This window comes from Sitophilus oryzae, unplaced genomic scaffold (genome assembly GCF_002938485.1).
Source record: "Sitophilus oryzae breed Bouriz unplaced genomic scaffold, Soryzae_2.0 scaffold_1396_pilon_pilon, whole genome shotgun sequence".
Lineage (NCBI taxonomy): Eukaryota > Metazoa > Arthropoda > Insecta > Coleoptera > Curculionidae > Sitophilus > Sitophilus oryzae.
In genome coordinates this window covers 769,634-791,284 of record NW_022146055.1, presented here as the reverse complement: position 1 = coordinate 791,284, position 21,651 = coordinate 769,634, and the positions used below count along the sequence as shown (strand labels likewise).

At 33.5% G+C, this 21,651-nt stretch overlaps 1 protein-coding gene across 1 annotated transcript; it reads left to right on the top strand.

Moving 5' to 3' along the window:
* Positions 1–1,799: 1,799 nt before the first annotated feature.
* LOC115875806 (O-acyltransferase like protein-like) lies at positions 1,800–20,796 on the top strand. Its single transcript, XM_030891317.1, has 12 exons — positions 1,800–2,161; positions 2,219–2,346; positions 2,633–2,847; positions 2,910–2,992; positions 8,848–9,041; positions 9,102–9,277; positions 9,411–9,579; positions 12,140–12,333; positions 18,664–18,805; positions 20,131–20,302; positions 20,435–20,577; positions 20,634–20,796. The coding sequence occupies exons 1-12, from the start codon at positions 2,074–2,076 to the stop codon at positions 20,790–20,792; spliced, it is 1,863 nt and encodes a 620-aa protein (XP_030747177.1). The 5' UTR covers positions 1,800–2,073; the 3' UTR covers positions 20,793–20,796.
* Positions 20,797–21,651: the final 855 nt, after the last annotated feature.

The following is a 21,651-nucleotide window of genomic DNA, read 5'->3' as shown; positions in this document are numbered from 1 at the left end:
CAATAGAATGACATATCATATGTCAACTTTGACATTTTCGCATATGCTTTATTTGAAATTATAACTTGCGGTTCGTAACGAAAATTTGACCCAAAATACCAAGTATGTGGTATCAAATTATTCGTAAAAAAATGCTTTTTAAAATATGCTAATGAGCCACCCTCGTTCCATTTGAAAATATTGAGGTAAGATTAAAAATACGATTTAAGCATTTTCTAACTGGCCAGGACAAGACACTAAAAAAATTAGTCGTTCAAATCTATTTTTCCAAGGCTCCTTGATTAAGAATTATTAGTGTTTTTAACAAAGCCATCGATTGAATTTTAAAATACGATTTTTTATTAAGCAAGAATGTCAAAAGTTGACATATGATATGTCATTCTATTCAGAATGTCATTTTCTATCGAATAAAGTAAAAAAATACCGAGGGTGCCATTTTAAAATCAAAAGTTGTAGTCATTTCCGGTGAAACAGAAAGTGGCCAAAAATAATTGAATACCGTCAATCAATCCTAATTTATATCATATACTAACATACCAAATCTCGTTTTTTTATCTGAAAAAAAAAGTTATAGGGGTGAGCCACTTTTGAGACGCACCTGGTATACCCATAAAAATTTTTGTTTCTACCTATTTCCGTCTTCGTATAATCAACCGAGGCGAATGAGGTGGGCCACCTTGTATATTAAAACGAGCAACAGACTGTTAAAAAAAAAACAAGACTTATCTACACATTATATATATTTTTTTATTTTAACAATTTTTAAGTATACTTATGCATACTCCAAATAAACGACATATACAAAGTAGGGTTCTTTTGAGACATCAAAGAACCGAGACTCAAAATTATTAAATTCCGCTTCTGGTGGGACTCGGTAACAATAATTAAAAAATTATTTTTTGTTACTTTCTAGCGGTCGTAATCAAACTCTTCTAAAATAAAAATTAATAATATAAATAAATAAGTAGTGGTGTTATATTATTATTCTTACTTCTGAAGTTCTTTTGAAGTTTCTATAATGTTTATTAGTATATAATTACTGACATTTAAATTTGTTATTTTTTTATTATTTAGCATAATGTTGTTCAGTGTATTAGTTATATTTTAATAGATATTTGTATTTTTAATTTTAAAATGTGGAGCTTTTTTTCTCAAATTTAGTTAAACTGGTTTGTGATGTTTAATGTGAATTTTAAATTATCCATATTTTTTTCTTTGCTTGTGTTTGGTTATGACTGATTACTTAATAATTTGATATTTTCATTAAAAATCTCAATTTTTTATCGATTTTACTTTGGAAAATCATCCCAGGCTGTCTAATGGATGAACTGCACCATCATTGACCAAAAATTAGTTAGTATCGAAAATACTGAAAAAAACCGGGAAAATCCGGTTGCTAAAAGGAGTGGTATCGAAATTCCCGGTTCCGGAAAATAGCTCCGTTTCCGGAAATCCTAATACAAAGAGACAAATTTTCAGTCTTTTAAACAGGGAGAATTTGGATTTATTATAAAACATTGAAAAGTACCTGAAAAATTAATAATAAAACATGAAAACTGGTAAAAATGTATCTTAAAAAGTTCTTGTTTTTTTTGATTATATTATTGATATTTTTTTTTCTGTGTTTATTATATATCTTTATTCTTTATTCAACTAAAAGTAGTATAATTCTTCGCTGCACACTGGTCTATGTCATTTAGAAAAAAATATATGTCATCATAAAAAATACATAAACAAATTCTGTGACAAATGTTTAAATTATCGTATATAAAAAACAGAAACCACATAGTAAAATGTGAAGATAATTGCATTATTTAAAGCATTGTTTAAACAAAATAAGCGCTAGTATATTGTGGACTTTTGGACAACAATCGAGCATTCTCCAAACTTCATTAGTTAATACCCAATTACACAATTCTCGGTAGTGATCGCGCTGCGGTTGGTCGAATTAAATTCGAATTTTATTTTAACTTATTAAAAAAACAACCAAAATTATCATAGTATTATTATATTTTAGTAAAGTTTCATTTTTCTTATAGTAAAAGATAAAAATTTTGTTACAAAATATCGTCAATGTGGCTCAAAGAGTCATTTTTTGTTTTTCTAGTGTTCTTCGAGTGTATTTTAGTGTCTTGCTCACAAAATAAACACTATACAGAAGGTGGGTAGAGTTCTACAGTTCCTTTTTGGAAATTATGATGAAAAAAGTGTTTTTAAGATGGACTGCCGGTACTATTTGAAAAAGACGATTTCTACAAATGCAGAGATGAGAGTGGTACTTATTGCAAGACAAGCTTTTACTTGACAGTGTATAATGATAGTTCCAAATTGGCAGTAGAAATCAAGGTACATAATATTTTATGTTGAATAATGTTCCTACGGCACTAAAATAACGTTTTAATCTAAAAAAAATTAAAGTTCAATATTTTCTACATTTTATTATTTATTAATTATTGATTTGTTGCTTTTTGATACTTTTAATTTGTTTAAATACATTTTTCCTTTTGTGATAATTATAAACAATAGTTTATAATGTCCAAATAAACTCTTTTTTGTACATTTTATACATAGTTTTTTGGTGATTTTTTTTTGTAATATTTGATGTTTATTGATATAAAATACAATTTTTTAGAAATCTGCAAATGACAGTTCAAGATTTCGTAGATCGTCTCTACACAGGATGATCTGCATTCCTAAAGAAGTAAATGTGAAAAACACAAAGGAAGCTAAAGCTTATATAGCATATACAATGGAAGAGAAACTAAAAGACTATAATGTAACCCTAGAAGTCGAAAAGCTGGAGTGCGACACTGAGAAAAATTTTATAATGTTGGACTTATTTTTGATGTAAAATATACAAGGAATCTTATTATACTGGTTTCGGTTTAATTTTCTTTTTTTTATGACAGAATTGCAATATTATTACTGATATACATGGTCCTAGAATCTACAAGAAAAGATGATAAAAATGCTTCTAACTCAGCATCTGCAGGTAAGTAATAAAGTTTAAAAGAATATGATTATACAGGGTGAGTCTTAAATAAGTGCAAATATTTTCAGGGGTGGTATATTTCGACCCCAGGAACACGTCTATGACGCTTTTTCCCAAAAAAGATGTTGAAAATCGTGCATTTTCTTTTAAATTTCTCTGTATATTTTTTGAAAACTTTTTAGAACTGCCTGTTCACTGCAAATTTTCCCACGGTATCATTTCTTAATCTCTGATATTAACATAGTTACGGCTTTACTCTATGACTACGAAACTAAAAGGGATGCAATTACAGAAAAAAATCTGGTGGCTCACAAATTTTTTTCAAAAAAAATTAATTTTTTTTTAAATTTTCAAACTTAAATAACTCGGATATTTTGGACTTATCTGAAAAATGGTAAAGAGAAAATATGTTTCTTTTATCGAGATCTACCAGCCAGGGAAAATATTTGCACTTATTTAGGACTCACCCTGTATATTTCTTCAAAAAAGGCCTATGGGTATTTCGCGACTGTAATGCTTAACGTTTCGGGAAGTATATCTCTTCCCGTCATCGGAAGCAACAAAAAACACAAAGAACAAAGAAAAAAACTATTTAAAATATCTAAATGCGAGAACATTTTAGTTTTTTTTAAACAGATACGTCTATAAAAAACCGTTGACGTTCTGTTAAAATGACTTTTAAGTTCAAAATTAACAATTACTACCTCATATCAAGAATTATTAGGTACTTAATAAGGTAAAACCAAAAAACTTTCTGTATTATTATTTTTTAATTTCTTTTTAATTTTTATGTTATGTTCTTTAAAATCAAAGAAGCGATTGTCAAACATTACTAACCTCTTCAGATGTATGAGCAATACATTTATTTTTATTAAATTGTATTAAAAAAGCCGCTTTTATTTTTCTTTCAGAGGCTATGGCTTCTTTCATTATAATTTTTGTGTTGTTAAAATCTACTCTGTGCCCTGTGCTCCATGAATGCTGACAAATCTTAGATTTGTGAAAATCGCCCTTTCTTAAATAATCTTTATGTGTTCTTTAATTCATTTAAAACATTTAAGGGTCTAGATGTTTCACCGATATAAAATTTATCACATTCTCATGGTATATCGGGTGCCTCTCTAAAGTGGCTCACCCATATAACTTTTTTATTTTTTCAGATAAAACAACGATATTTGGTATGTTAGTATATGACATAAATTAGGGTTGATTGACATATTCAATTGTTTTCGGTATAACTTTTAATTTTTAAATGTATATAACTTTTAATTTTTAAATGTCACCCTCGGTATTTTTTAACTTTATTCGATAGACAATGACAGTCTGAATAGAATGACATATTATATGTCAACTTTTGATATTTTCGCATATGGTTTATTTAAAATTGTAACTTGCGGTAATAATAATTAATTTGACTCGAAATACCAAGTGTGTGGTATCAAATTATTCGTAAAAAATGCTTTTAACAAATATGCTAATGAGCCATTCTTGTTCCCTTTCAAAAAATTGAGATATGATTAAAAATACGTTTTGGGTATCTTTTAACCGGCCATGACAAGACACTTCAAACATTAGACGATCAAATCTATTTTTCCAAGGCTCATTAATTAAAAAATAGTGTTTGTAACACAGCCATGGCACTCTAGATTGAAATTTAAAATATAATTTGTTTTTGAGCGAATATGTCAAAAGTTGACATATGATATTGTTACGGATTTCGTGGGTCCACTAATTTAAACTCACGATAAAATACTTAACAAATTTATTTGTCTCACTCTGTACACACAACTATTTACAACACAATTTATGCAACTACTATTACTCTAACGGTACTTGCACCTTCGCCAATTAATTCACAATTTAAAGCGCGGTATTATCAAACTTCAGACTGCCAACTGCCAAAGCGCGGGCCTTTATATACCCCCTGGCGAGTCTTTCTGGAACGTTCTAAAGAATTCTGTAATTTTCTTTTACTTTCTGGCGAATTCGCCAGGTTCCTCAATGCACGTTGCGGTTACGTAGTAACCAGTAATACAACCAGTAATACACCTTGACCTTGACATTGCCCCCTTCTCAAATTTGATAGTCCCGATCAAGGTTTCTTGTCTGGTATCTCTTCAATCGATCCAGATGAACTACTTTCATCTTACTTCTAGGGCTGCGTTGAATCCGGTACACAACATCATTTATCCTCTTGATGACTGTATAAGGACCTTCCCATGCTGGAGTTAACTTTGGGGACCTTCCTTTCTTGCGCTGTGGGTTATGCAACTATACCCTATCGTCCTGTTGAAATCCCGTAGAATTAGCTCTGAGGTCGTAACCAGCTTTCATTCGGTCACTGGCTAGCGCAATCTTCCTTTTAACGGCCTTAAGAATGTCCAATAATCTTTCCTTTCTAGCGATTCTTTCGAACGACAGTTCAACGCTATCCTGTTCCATTTCTCTCCCAGATCGAGTACTTGGTCCTTGTCTAGCTGCGCACATCTTACAACGTTGACACCATTTCTTAACATCTTCGCAATAATCCACCCAGTAAAAACGGTCTCTCAGCTTGCTCAAGGTCTTGTTTACTCCAAGATGGGCTCCAGTCTTACCACCATGAATTTCTTCTAATACCTGGGCAATCTTCTTCCTTGGTACCAGTAACTGAGTTGTGCCAATTGTCCTGCCATCCGCACTTTCCCACGTGCGCTTTAACAATCCATTCTCAATCACCAGTGAATTCCACTGAGCCCAGAGAGCTTTGAAAACCAGCCCTCTGTCCGCAATATCCTGCCACGGCGATCTCTAGCCGTTATCTTCCTTGAGCCGTAATATTGCTCCGATGTCTGGATCTTCCATTTGATCTTTCCTCAATTGTATCGTCGGCCATTGTTCGTCAGTTCTCAGTTTAAAATTCCTTATTCTGATAGTGCTTTCGCGATGTTTCATTTACTTGCCCAAGTTAGCTCGTCGTCGATCTGGCTCGTTGTCGATAATTTGTACCCGTCCTACACGGCACTCAGGGGTTTTCTCCATTTTCCCGAACACAGTCTTCTTGGCATCACCAGGTATCATCACAATTTCCGCTGATCTTGCTTCCATATTTCCTGGTCTCTTCTCTTTAGATACAAAAAATTCCTCATTTCCGATTTTGAGGATGTTCCTATGCTGATCGAACGAAAAACCATGTTGACTGATCACATCCATACCCATGATAAAATCTTCAATGTCTGTCACTAAAACGCTATGCCGAATCTTCAAATTCCCTAACTCCAGTTTCATGAAAGCCGCTCCCCGTACAACGGCCATTTCCCCGTAACTGTACGTAAATACACTCTTCTTCTAAGAGGCATCATCTTCAATCCTTGCACTGAGTTAGTCCGCACCAACGAGACCATAGCGCCTGTGTCCACACTCATTCGAATTCTTCTACCATTGACCTTCCCATCACCAAACTGTCAGCGGTTTTTCCTAGACTCCTAATGGAAAACATCCGGCTCTGTTTTCCTCATCCAATACTCGCCCATTAGTATTGATATCCTGGTGCCTATGTTCTCTGAATGGTCAACGGACTCGCATTTGGACGCGGCAATCCCGTTTAATGTGGCCATTCCTGGCACATCTATAGCAACTTATGTCCTGGGATCTTCCGATGTGCCGATGTTCTCTTGATGATGAACGGAATGGCATTTGGATGCGACAATCCCGTTGGATATGGCCATTCCTGCCACATCTATAGCACCTAATATCCTGGGATCTTCTCTGATTCTCTGTCTGGGTGTTGTTGACTCTCTTGTTCACTAGTAACTCACATAGTTTATTAAAGATCTCCTCCAAACGTATGCGAGAACTCTTTGGCTGTTCCTCAATCGTTACCGAGCCTATCTTCGTTCTAGGAATGGCGCTAAAAGCAGCTTCAATTTCTAGCGCCCTAACGAGTACTTCGCTGCTGGTCGAAAATCGCGAAATTTGCAGTGCCCTCTGTAACTCTTGGTCCTTCAGTCCGCTGATAAAGCACTGAGCAGCGAGTTCCTCCCTAAATCCTTTCGGTGCTTCTGGGTATGCTAGATGTACCAGCCAACGTAAGTCTGCTTCAAATTCCTGCAGATTCTCTCCGAACCTCTGCAGGCGTGTCTTGATCTGGGACTGGTAAAGTTGGCGTCGATGTTGGTCGCCATATCTTCTGTCCAGTGCAGCGACCAAAGTTTGGTATTCCTGCTGTTGGGCTGCAGGAATAGTTTGCAACTATTCCAGGGCAGGGCCACGCAGCACGATGACAAGTGCTGCTGCTTTCTCTTGGTCAGTCCATCCATTGGCAGCAGCCGCTGCTTCAAACTGGCGGTGGTACATCGTCCAGGTGGTTTGTCTATCGTAGGTCGGGGCCTTGAGGCTCGCAGTTCCATGAACGCCAGGTGTCCTTACTTGTACCTTGGTCTTCTGTAGGTCCATCACTAATTTTTCCATTTTCTGCTGAAGGCGTTCCTCCAGATCTTCTACGGCTTCTTGAAGGTGGATTTCTTGCCTTTTTTCGAGTTCTTCAAAGTTCTTCTTAAGACGGTTTTGATCTTCTTGTCTTTCTTTCTGGCGGTGCGTCTCTATATCTTTTAAAATTTCCCTCCATTCATTCTTTTGACGGATTTCTAAATTACCTACCTAAAATTTTCTTAAGCCGGTCCTTTTCTTCTTCTTTGTCGTGTTGTCGTTGAATTTTCAAATCTTCGAAAATTTTCTCAAGCCGGTCCTATTCTTCTTGTTTCTCTTGTTGTCGTTGAACTTTCAAATCTTCGAAAATGTTCTCAAGGCGGTCCTGTTCTTGTTGACGTCGTAGTTTTTCCTCTTCCTTTTCTCTTTCTAGTCGGGCTCGCTCTTCGTCTCGTTCTTTACGGAGTCTTTCTTGTTCTTTTGCCTTCTCTCTTCTCATATTCTCCATAAAATCGCCCAATAATTTGCTTACTTCCTCCATTTTCTTCTCTTGCTCCCTTGTACCAACCATAAAAATACTCTAATTCGGTCTAAAAATCTTCCAATCCACTTAATTTCTTCTTAAAATCCTCTTGAATCGCACTTCCGACACCAATTGTTACGGATTCCGTGGGTCCACTAATTTAAACTCACGATAAAATACTTAACAAATTTATTTGTCTCACTCTGTACACACAACTATTTACAACACAATTTATGCAACTACTATTACTCTAACGGTACTGGCACCTTCGCCAATTAATTCACAATTTAAAGCGCGGTATTATCAAACTTCAGACTGCCAACTGCCAAAGCGCGGGCCTTTATATACCCCCTGGCAAGTCTTTCTGGAACGTTCTAAAGAATTCTGTAATTTTCTTTTACTTTCTGGCGAATTCGCCAGGTTCCTCCATGCACGTTGCGGTTACGTAGCAGTAATGCAGTTATGCAACCAGAAATACACCTTGACCTTGACAATATGTCATTCGATTTAGAGTGTCATTTTCTATCGAATAAAGTTAAAAAATACCGAAGGTGCCATTTAAAAATCAAAAGTTGTAGCCATTTCCGGTGAAACAGGAAGTGACCGAAAACAACTGAATACGTCAATCAATCCTAATTTACATATGTCATATATATTATTTATGTCGTATATAACATACCAAATCTCGTTTTTTTTATCTGAAAAAATAAAAAAGTTATAGGGGTGAGACACTTTTGAGACGCACCCGGTATATTACATGGTATGTTACATTTTTTTTGTTGTCCAGTGTTCATTGGTTTAGTGCGTTAAAATTCATCTCATCTCAGTGTATTTTGTGTTTTGAAGGATCTTTGTGTGTTACATTGTTATCCTATCCTTCTTATTTTTCCGAAAATGATTATTTCTTTTTCTTACTTTTATATAGAAGATACCTGGACTAAAATATTCTCCTTAAAAGAAAATTGGAAACGAATTGCAGAGAAAAATAACAATCCTGATTTCCAGAGATTAAAATCTATTCAAGGCTTAAGATTTTTCAACACAATTTTTGTCATAATTTTTCACACGCATCTATGTCATTTACTGCTGTTTATAGAAAATCCTAAAGACTACGAAGAGGTAAGTTACCTACTTTTTTGTTGTTGAATTTAAACAATATCACTTTTCTTTATTTTTCAGAATATTGCAGCCAATCCTGTACTGACTTTTATGTATCAGTCTAGCGTTTTTATTGTCCAAACTTTTTTTATGACGTCCAATTTTCTCATAACCAATCAAATACTAGAATTGTATAAGAAAAATGGACGATATACTTTCGGTGACATGATCATCTTGTTTGTCAACAGAATCATTAGGTTTGATAACCAATTTCTTACTTTTTAACATCAGAATGGTATAAATTTCATTTTGCTAGTTTAAAAATTCTAATGAAGTCAACATGAATTACTGTCATAATAGGACGTGCCTACTAACAAATTTTCATTTCAGGTTATTACCAACATTATTGACAATGGTCATGATGATTTTTGTAGGAATCAAACTATTTCCAAATGGAACTCCCATTGTCGACGTCATAAATATGTCTTGGAACGGCTGTCAAAATTCTTGGTGGGCTACTATTTTCCAGTTAAATTTTCTCTACAAGAGCACTCAAATGGTTCGTAAACCAACAAAATAGTGGAGTGCCTTAAGCCGTTGTGGGATACAAACCTCGGAATTCAATTACTGTTAAGGAATTTTGATAAAACTTTTTGCATCGTATTGTTAATAAGATATATAACAAAGTTTACCCATTTAAATTTGCTTTCACTTTAGTATTTAAATAAACACACATATACAAATGCATACATACAAGATGGCTCAGTGTTCCGAAAAAGCTCTGTATCAGGATTCGTATTTGAGATTTTCACTCCAAACCTTTTAGACAATATGTGTGTAATGGTAGTTCACACTTTAAAAATATTTTCAAGATATACAGGGTGAGTCAAATATATTTTTACACTACTGTTTTATATTTCAAATGAAACGCTTTATATTTGTTTAGTTCAGTGAATTTGATATAAAATTCCGGTTCCAAAAATACCTTAATACCATAGAATATACTGAGTGGTTTTTTAATTATGACCCTTTATACATACATTTTCTACACACTTAATAAAAACAATCCTCTAAATTATGAAATAGCAAATTTTTTATACCTACTTTTAAATTGGGAATATAATGTAGTATTTTGAAAGACAACTATATTTCACAATACAGGGCAGAGCTGTCACAAGTGCTGGAAAGAAGTATTTCAAGTATTAAATATCAGTTACATTATATTAATCAAATCCAATTCCCAAGTAATTTTAATTTAAAAAGTTTTTTGAGACTCAAATACTTTAGTATAATACTTGGTTTTGTTCAAGGAAAGGATACCCGGATTTATGAACTACTTAAAGTATTTGAAGTAAAAATAAAAATTATATAAACTGCAGGAAAACAATAAAAATAATTGTAACAAGTATATTAACTAAAATGTAGTTTCCGTTCGACTTTAGTAAAACGATTTGTTCAATGTGTAAGTCACAAAGCGCATTTCTTCGAGGTGCGTTTACTATTTCAGCAAAACTGAAAACCCTTCAACGGGTGCCGGTGACGGTTGAAGGTGTTACCTATATCTTAGAAATAGTTTTGGTATAACAGGAAATCGATCTAATGATTTCAAGTCCATACTTTGATACTCTACGTACTGCAAAATCTTAAGATCAAATTTCCTTTTATTGCAACTTTGCAGCATCTCTGGAGAGTCGGAACAGTCTAATTCAAAGAATTCACAAATAGTGTCTATTATAATATTGTTTTGAAAGGATACACTTTCAGTTACCCCTATTTTCCCGGCTGCCTCTACTACAAGTTTAGGCGTACATATGAGTTGATATCGCCAATTTCACGTTCATTTCACAAAAGGTATTTTTTCGCCCCGTAAACTGTCAATTGAATTTGCTAGAAATTTCGAGAATGTTTCGAGATTTGGCAGTAGTCAGTTAAAAAGCAATTTCAGTCTCTCTGAGCATCTGATTTTTAATATCCATCTTTTCGAATAGCTCTATTAAACAGATCATTCATAGAGAGAATTCCAGCGTGTTGGCCCTCGATAACTTAATGTGTGGCCTCAGGGTTCTTGAACAATTTCTGCGCTTTAGGGTCGATTTGCCATTTTGCTTTGCATTTTGTCAAAATATTTGTATGACGAAGCCTCAATGTAACATCTTTCTGAATTATATTTTTATATTGGTAGTCGCGATAAGATTCAACGTGTGTGAAGTACATCGAATGTGTTTAGGTAATGAGATTGTGATATTAGATTCCATTCTTTCCAGATTTTTTGAGATATTTTTAAATTCTAAATCCCCATTTTCTTCATCTTCATAATCTTCATTCATACTCAGTCGTATTCCGAATTCCTTAAAAGCTTTCACGAAGTTGGATCCGTTGTCCGTGACACGGTAGCCAGTAGTTTTTCAGACCTGAAATTATGGATATTAAGGAAATTTTTAAGGATAAAGAATTAAAATTTAAAATTGATTCTTCATTTTTAGAAAATGCTAAATATTTCAAAAACTTTACATTTTAGCCATATACCTTTCTAATAAAATTCACCTTTATTTTGTTCTTAGAATCCGAAAATTAATCCAGGAATCCAATTAATATATAGGGTGTTCCATTACAAAAAACATAACTTTGATGTGTAACTTTTTATGGGGACACCTTGTAGAACTCTATATAATTTTAGAAAATGCTTTAAATTAACTTACATAAGCTCACCAAATTTCACTTCAATACAAACTGTTGTTCTCCTTGCAGAAACCGCGTCGCATATGAGGCGCCACCCTGTATAATTCGATTTCAATCAAAATTTCAATGAATAGAATATAAGCAGAATAGGTATAGCTTATGCATTAGATTCATTTATTTCAATAAATAAGTATGCTTAGAAAAAGAATTGAAAAAAAAAATAAATTAAGAAAGAAACAACTAAGAACTAACTAAAATTACTAAAATAAAAAATTAAAAGCAACGACAGAAAAAATGGGTGAACATTTTAGTATTTTATCTATAAAACACAATACAGAAGGTGTCACATTAATACATTCACAGTAATTGAATTCCGAGGTAAAAGTCTCCGGGCACTCCACTAAAAAAACTATCTTTATTGTCAAAAAGTTAATTTTTAGTGTAACCCTGGTAGTTGGTATCTTTCTGTAGATACTTTATTATACGTCACTACGATAGTCGTCCTCTACATCTACCTAAATTTTCAAATAACCTTGAAAAAATTGCTGGTTTTTCTTTTCCTGTTTCTGAACCTTTGTTACGGCATTATGATTTTTGCATATAACGTGGATGCTATGTATAAAATAAACACAGAGTAAGTATAAATCTTTTTATATAATTTTTAGGGTTCCGTACCTCAAAAGGAAAAAAAAACGGCGCCGGGAGGCACGTATAGCCGCCCATACTAAAATATGTTAATAAAAAGTTGGTAGGCAGTTTTTTAGTTTCAAAGTAAAGGAATTTTTCCAAATTTTTTATCTCAGAAACTGCGACTTTGACCGATTTTGATGTTATTACAAATTTTGTTGCAAATATTATTCCTAATCTTAAATTGAAAACCGCGTTTTGCTAGCTACTGTAATTTTGGAGTTACGATTTTTTAAAATTTTTAACCTCCTCCCATACCCCCTTACCAACCCCCCACCCCCCATTAAAAACTAATGGCCAGATTCTCGGGTGCCACAGTATTTTTGTGCCAAATTTGGTTAAAATCGGTTTGGTTTGGTTTGGTTAGACAGACACTATGAAAATATTTTGTATTTAGGTCCTAATCTTAAATTGAAAACCGCGTTTTGCTAGCTACTGTAATTTTGGAATTACGATTTTTTAAAATTTTTAAGCCCCTCCCATCCCCCCTCCCATCCCCATTAACAAAAGCCAGTATCTGAGACGACTCCACAGAGGCCAGCTCTCCATCCTCGACATCAGCCGTACCAAAGTTCATGGCACGAATGGTCGTCGTCTCGGCGCACACAGTGATAAGGTGTTTGGTGTTTCCCTATTTTCCCCACAGAATCTGCATTCGCCTTTGTTTCTAAGCTTCAGCCTACTGAGGTGTTCGTTGAGGAGACAGTGTCCTGTTAGAAAGCCCGTGATAATCCGAAGATTGTTTTTACTTAAATCAAGGAAAACCTTTGATTTTTCTCGGTCGTAAGTTCTGAGGAACTTTTTCGAGTGTCTTAGACCGTTGGAGGACACCCATTCCAAGTTACGGATGGAGTCTTCCAGATTCTTCATTTCCGCTTTCAGTTGGGTCCAGTTAGTGGAGTGTTCGCTCCTTCCCTAGCTAGATCATTTGCTTTTTCATTGCTTTCTATCCCTTGGTGAGCAGGCACCTAGAGTAGGAGGACTTTATTTTCTTTGCCTAATTTGTTGAGCTTCTCTAGGCATTCTTTGACCAACTTCGAATTGATGGTTACTGAGTTGATCGCGTTAAGAACTGCTTGACTATCGGATATGATGGCGATTTTCTGTTTTCGATAGTTCCTATCTGAGATAAATTGTATGTATCTTTCGATAGTGTAAATTTCTGCCTGAAGGATACTGGGATAGGTGCCTATTGGTTCGGGGTATTTAATTTTCGGCCCAAATACTCCTATCCCTGTCCCTGCTTTGGTTTTGGAAGCATCAGTATACCACGTTATGGTATGGTCTTTTATACCCAATCCTTTTTATTACTCAATACTACAGTGTGGGTCTTACTATCAGTGAGGTGTTTCTCAAAGTTGTAAATTCTTGGTATGTCATCCACTGGGAGTTGGAGAAGTGGAATTTTCTTATTGAGGGTGTTCCAAGCCCCTGACCTGAAAATTCTCTCAGTACTGTTTCCGTCAATGACCATTCTAATCATTGTAGCATTGGCATAACTACCGACGACAATATGCAGTGGTGTTAGGTCTAGAATGACTTGCATTGCCGCTGTTGGACTTGTTCTCATGGCACCTGTGATGCAGATACATTCCAGTCTCTGTACTTTGCACAAGTTTTGCCTTGCTGTACGTTGCTCTAGTTTTGTATACCAAGCAACTGCTCCACAGGTAATCATGGCCTATATACTATCATGGTATACACATACACACGCATATACATAGCGCAGCTCTACCTATTTCCCGCCAGACTTCTGCATATCATGAGAGCCTTTGTAGCTTTGCTGGTAATGTTCTTAATATACCTCTTTCAGAGAAGTTTACTATCTAAGAAGTAATATATCAGAGAAGTTTACTATCAGATATTTCACTTCCTGTGATGGCAGTATTTCCTTACTTTCCTTTCCTTTCTGGTGAATGGTACTACCGCGGTTTTATCTGAGTTGATACTTAGCCCGACAGTCCTACACCATCTCTTAGCGATGCGGAGTCCTCTTTCGATAATATCACACAGGGTGCTTTCATGTTTCCCCCGTGCACTCATAACTATGTCATCTGCATACCCTATGCTGTGTATTCCCGCTAGAGTTAATTCTTCCAGTAGTTCATCCACTACCAAGCTCCACAGTAGAGGGGAGGTCACTCCACCTTGTGGAGTTCCTTGCGTTGTTTTAACAATCTGCTGTTCGTGTTGAGAGCATTTCCCAAAACCAGCGAATTATCGTACTGTTCATCCCTCTTTTTTCAAGAGATCGCTTGACCATGTTGCGAGGTATATTGTCAAACGCCCCTGCAATGTCCAAGGAGGCACAAAGTGCCGTTTCTTTGCTATCCAGGCAAGCTCAGTTAACTGGTACAGAGCAGTTTCTGTGGATCTGCCTGCTCTATATGCATACTGACTATCGTGCAAGTATTTGGCAAGTAATACCGTCTTATACTACAAGTGTAGGGAAAAATCTGAACACTATGCATTTGTAATAAATCATAAAAAATATAGACCACAATTGGCCGATTTAAATTTCAGTTTATCAGTGCCGTTCTAATTTTATTCAAAACGTTATATACTACACGTAACTTTATTATACAGGGTGAGTCTTAAATAAGTGTAAATCTTTTCAGGGGTGGTTGAATAGGAGACTATTAATAGAAGATATTATAGGAGATATTATAATTTGAAAATAAAAAAAAATTGTGTGTGCACTATGTGCGCATATTTGAAGTGCCTACATCCCCGTCTGTCAGTCTGAGGTCTCCATTCGGGTACCTCTATCTACGTGCGGAGTTTGGTTCCAATCGACCCATAATTAAGAAGAATCGTGATTTCGTGCATTTAGAGTTAGAAGCATCATCGGTTCGAAAGCTCGAAAGCGTCATCCTGTAGCCCGTCCCCAATTATGCCGAAATCGACCCACATTTTTTTTTGAATATCAAATCCTTCATTCCATCCTGATGAAGATGTAGACGAAACCTCGTATCCAACTTTGCAGGGTGCGGCCGTGTGCACTGTCGCCCACATAGCCTATTCACCAAATTTGGTCGATCAGACGACATCAACTCTTGACGTTTTTTAAGTCAAAACTAACTGTCACAGTGACACGTGTCGTACATGATCAAGTTGGCCTTGGTCCAATCTATCGACATACCAAATTTTATTTAAATCGGAAGATTTTTTGATTTGATTCATTGATGATGGGGTCTTGTAGTGTACGAAACTTTCGTCAAAATATCATGGAAAGAGAACTACATTCCAAGTTTCAGTCCCCTAGCTCACATAGGGCCCAATATACGACACTCCAAAGACCCATTAAATCGGACGATGTTTTCCCCATTGATGATAGGGTTCCATAGTGCACGAAACGTCGTCAAAATATCTTGAAAAGATGGGGCTCTGAGATTTACTACCTCTAAAAACTACCATTTATAGATTAAATAATAAATAACATAAAATAAGCGCAGTAAAGACTGATAAATCTACAACATTCCAAATCAAATTCAAATGTGTCAAATAAGGATCCCCACTTTAGGGTCTCACCTCCGCCTACCATTAATGAAAACATGGATAGAGCATTATTTTACACCTTCCTCAATCTTTTTATTCAAAGGTTTATGCATTTAATAGCCGCCCAATTTTCCTTATTTGAGTTTTTTATCGATTAAACTTTTTTATGCTAGAAATAAACTCCATAGATATAATTTTTTGTGTGCTCTCTCTGTGCCAACTCTGTACTCAGGTCTATATAATGTGGCCGTTGCGATGTGAAAATTCACCAGAGGCTAGAATGGACTCTTTAATGGCCAACTAAATGAAAAATCGAGTGCGGATAAATCATCGGAAAAGTGGAAAAATTTATTTCCCAAGTCGCTAAACTATAATTGGAAAAGTTGAAGCGGGAATTTTTCATGCTCTTCGTACGTCCTACGGCGGAATAAGATAGTTAGCCAAAAAGTGCACGACAGAGATGGAAAGATAGACACGTAATGTTTTATTACCATGATAATATAATATTATACAGGGTGCTACAAATTCGAGGTACGAGCATTGGTATCTCGGTAACCGTAATAGCTACGAGCAATGGTTAAATTGGAACAAAGTTGCGCTTTGGGATGTTCACCAAGATGCCATCAAAAAAGTTTTAAAAATTCCAAGGATTGCTGAGTTTTTTTGGAAAAAACGGATTTTTTTGGAAATCCATGTTATTTTTTCCTGTCGTTACTTTTTAGAAAATCAAAAAACTAATTGGACATTCTCGTAGCCACTTTATTAGGGCTATCTGACAGTATTTTTAGATTTTCAAATTAGCTGATAATTTGTGAGATACAGAGGTCAACTTAGTTTTTTGAAATACGGACCTGCATTTTTTATTTCAGGTTTTGAAATATCTTGGTCTTCTGAGTACAATGATATGCCTCACTTTATACTTTTTTTTGTCTCGGACATTTGAACACAATTTATTTAAACTAATTTCAGTTCCGGCTCTGTTTTTTTTTAAATATTTAATCTATTTATATCGTTACAATATTGATAAGCCTTCGAACTTAACAATGACGTGGGGTAAAACATTGAATACAGAAAATTAAATGCAATAAAGAATAATATAAAATAAATAATATAAATATAATATACATAATTAAAACAATCAAATCATTTCCCCGGAAGATAGATTGGAAATGGTAGAGCAGTAAAATGGCCAACGAAAATATAACAAGGAGATATATAAATTTGTGCAACAGGGAGGGTAGTAATCATGTAGAGCATTAGAAACTAGTTTGTAGAAGTTGATTTATTTATAGTAACTACGATTAATATTATGCATATTATTAGAGATCGTACACTCAGATTTTAAATTCACAATAAAAAAAGTTAAAAATAATATCTTCAAATTGCTGACCTCGATATTATTTATTCGAATCTTTCAATTGGCTCGATTTTCCTTAGTCTATGTTAATTAGCGCTGATCAATATTGTTGCGATGAATATAATCAGATTAAATAATTTAAAAAACCAGAGTCAGACTTGAAATTATTTGAAATAATAATTAAAGAGTTTTGCTGTTGTTAAGGTACCCAAAACAAAAAGAAGTATAAAATGTGGCATATCTTGTCATTCTACTCAGGAGACCGAGTTCTTTCAAAACCTAAAATAAAAAATGCAGGTCCGTATTTAAAAAAAATTAAGTTGGCCTCTGTATCTCACAAATTATCAGCTAATTTGAAAATCTAAATATACTATCGGATAGCCCTAATAAAGTGGCTATGAGAATCTGTAATTAGCTTTTTGATTTTCTAAAAAGTAACGACAGAAAAAAATAAAATTTATTTTCCAAAAAATCTGATTTTTCCAAAAACCTCAGCAATCCTTGAAATTTTTAAAACTTCTTTGATGGCATCTTGGTGAACATCCCAAGGCGCAACTTTGCTCCAATTTAACCATATTCGTATCTATACGGTTTCCGAGATACCAATGCTCGTACCTCGAATTTGTAGCACCCTGTATAATATTATCTTGTCTAAGGAAGGTCAGAAAAAATAGTGTGTAGGCATTTGATTTTCTAGTATTAATTGTTTCAGATTCTCTTTAAACAGTTTTTTTAGGTAAAGTTTGAGCTCTTAATATTAATACTAAGAGGTGTCCCCCCTCATCGTGATTTTATATTTCCTATTTAAATAACACGGGAACATAAACTGATTTACATTGGAAATTTATAACATTCTAACAAATCAGCGTTCTGTAAAAATCAATACATATTCTTGTAGGAAATTGAACGGTCTTCTAAAATGGCCTGATATGAATTTTCATTTAATCGACACATTTGAAAGTTATTGAAGGTTAAAATCCAATTTCAAATCGTATATGATAACATCCACAATTTTTTATATTTTATCACAAAATAATGGCTCAAAAGCATAAAACATCATATTTTATCACGAAATAATGGCTTTAAAACATAAAATATAATATTTTATGTTTATGAACCATTATTTCGTAATAAAATATAAAAAATTGTGGAAGGTATCATATACGATTTGAAATTGAACTTCAACCTTCAATAACTTTGAAACGACTCAATTAAATCAAAATTCAAAAAAATAAGCGAAATACCATGCAAAAGTGTCGAAAAATGGACATCATGTATTGACTTTTAAAAGACACTAGTATATTAGTTAGTGTCTTGTAGTTATTTTCAATTTATTTTAAAAATGGCAAATAGAAGAAAAGATAATTTATTTTAATTAATTTAAGAGTTACCCCTGTATATGTTTTTTTCTTTTTTTTATAGATCTATCAGAGGCTTGCTAGATTCACCTGCATTTTATTACTTATATATTAATCCTCTTGCTAGCTGGTCGACAAGTATTGTTGGTATAGCCTTAGGATACATTTACTTCAAAATCAAGAACAAGGAAATCAAGATGAATACAGTAAGTTTGAACTATGTTACCTAAATATTGATTAAAATTATACAGGGTGTTTTAAAAAACATGTGTCATCTCTCGTGGAGAGATTCCTCATGTAAAAATAAGATTTATTTTTTATATCAACATAGGTCCGATTCTGCTTTGTTTCATAGCTACAGGGTGTTAAAGCTACAGGTGTTAAAGTCTACAAGGGTGTTAATCTTTGGATTTATTTTAATTTTCCTCCAAGTACTTTTAGTGATTTGAATGAAATTTTGAGGGTATAAGTTACTGTAAGTGCGACATATTTTAATGCTAAAAAAGTGTCGATAGATTTATCAGGGACGTGCATATGGGTTATCACTGGAATATTTCTCAAAAAAAACATGTGCGCCACTGACTTTTTTCTTTTGATATCAAAATCGTGTAGGCCGTTTAATGTCAATTAAAAGTTATCTCTTGATATTTTGTCGAATTCGGCCTCCTTGATGATATCAACGCAATTTTATTAATCGCAATTTAATAAAATTGAAATAAAAATAAAATTAATAAATTATATATGTTACCTAATTTATTATTAAATATTACTACTGTTAGCTGTTATTACTATTAGTGCAACCTACAGCAATTGAAATAAAAAAATAATGGTATTTAAGATAATTACAAAAAATCTAATTTTAAATGTTTTAACATCCTGTAACTCTAAAATTATGCATTTCCATATCCATGTATATAGGGACTTTTTTTCATATTTGAATGCACGAATCAATGAGTACATATTTAAAACTTTTGCAAGTTAATGATATTAAAATTTTTTAAATTGTGATATACATTTTTTTAAAGGTTGTTATTAGAATTCGATCAAGGCGAATTAATAAAATTGCGTTTATCTCATCAAGGAGGCCGAAATCGACAAAATATCAAAAGACAACTTTTAATCGGCATTAAACTGCTTACACTGTTTCGCTAATAAGAGTAAAAATAGTCAATGGCGTACATCCTTTTTTTTAGAAAAATATCCAGTGATAACCTATATAATATGCAAAAAATATGTTGCATTTATAGTAACTTTTACCCTCAAAAATTTCATTCGAAACGCTAAAACTACTTGGAAGTAAATTATAATAAATCGAAAAAATATTAAGACTTTAACACCTTGTTGCTACGAAACAAAGCAGAATCGGACCTATGTTGATGAAAAATATAGATCTTCTTTTTACGGGAGGAATCTCCCTAAGAGAAATGCCACATGTATTTTGAAACACCCTGTATAATCCAGTTCAAAACCTAAAGTAATTTAACAAAATCTACTAATAACTTTACTATAACAATGATTATTTGATTTTTAGGTTCAACGAATGCTTTGGCTGGCTGTTGTCATCGTTTTACCTACTGCTGCCATTTTGCTGACTATTGCTGACGTAAATGGCTTGAACAGAGCTATTTTGGGACCTTTTATAAAACCCTTATCTGCTTTAGGGTATGGAATAGGTGTCTTGGGCTTCTCTAAGGGTTATGGAGGTAATAAGATCTAAAAAATGATTTGGAATTTAATTATCAAAGTAAATTTTATTAACTTTCTCTATTTTCTGTGTATCAAATGTATTGTTTCTTTCAGCCTCTTTTTATTAAATATTTTTTGTCTGTACACAGGTTTGATAAAAAAAGTGCTGGAATGGGATTTTGCAGTAAAAATGAGTAACTTCACTTACTGCACGTATGTTTACCATTTCTTCTTGGTGTTTCTGCTGCATGGAGCAAGAAGAACGTTATACAGATATTCATTTTTCGCTTTGGTAATCTTAAAACCTTTTTTTATATATCAGAAAATATATTATTCTCTTATTTTAAGGTTTCGTCTTACATAATTGATGTTGTACTGTCATACGCTTTCGGTATGCTGACTACATTGATGATAGAATACCCTGGATTGCGACTGCAGAAATTGTATATTCCGCAAATTAAGAAAACCGTGTTACGTGAAAAAAAATCAGACAATAAAATCAAATAACAATTTGGTCTTTTTTATTTTATTCCTTTAGGTAATAAAAAAAAACTATTTCAATTATTTTTGGCATTATCAATGTTTTTTACCAAGTCATTATTACTTGTAGGTATAATTAAAATTTAGTAGTTTTAAGTAGTTTTTTGTTAAAGTGATGAAAATAGAAATATTTTAATAAAAAAGTATTTTAAAAAATCTAATACTAAATCTCATACACGTGGCTGTCAAACAATATATCAAACGCTAATATGCCTATTCAAATATTAGATAATTTACAATCGGCTATAACACAAACGATTAATAACATAATTAATTATTTTATCGGAAATTGATACAGATGTTATTTAAACAACTAATTCAATATTGAACTGATAATTATTAATTTATACGTAATCGTGCATTAATAACGAATCTCTTATCAATTTTTGATGACATTTTTCAACTTGAAATTTATACGTCAAATTTCTTAACAGAAACATGTATACAATAAAAACGAACCAAAAATATAGTTAATATGAAATAAACTTTTAGTCACGTGCTTAAGCTTGACTGGCACAGCGTTGCCCACTTTTACATATTTTCTTCTAATCAAAATATTTTAGGAAACAAAAATATATTAATTATAAATACAGGGTGAGTTTCCTACGCTGTTCTCTATGGGTATCTCGGAAACTACTGGAGATAGAGAGTCGGTTAAATGGGGAAAGAATTGCAGTTTTGTGGGGTCATAAATATGCGCCTGTGAGATTTTTGAAAAAGTTCATGGCTTACTAGATATTTAAAAAAATCAAATTTCGGCTATTTTAAAAATTGTTCCTAATTCCATTATAAGCTATTTTAGACAAAAAGTTTTCAGATAAAAGTT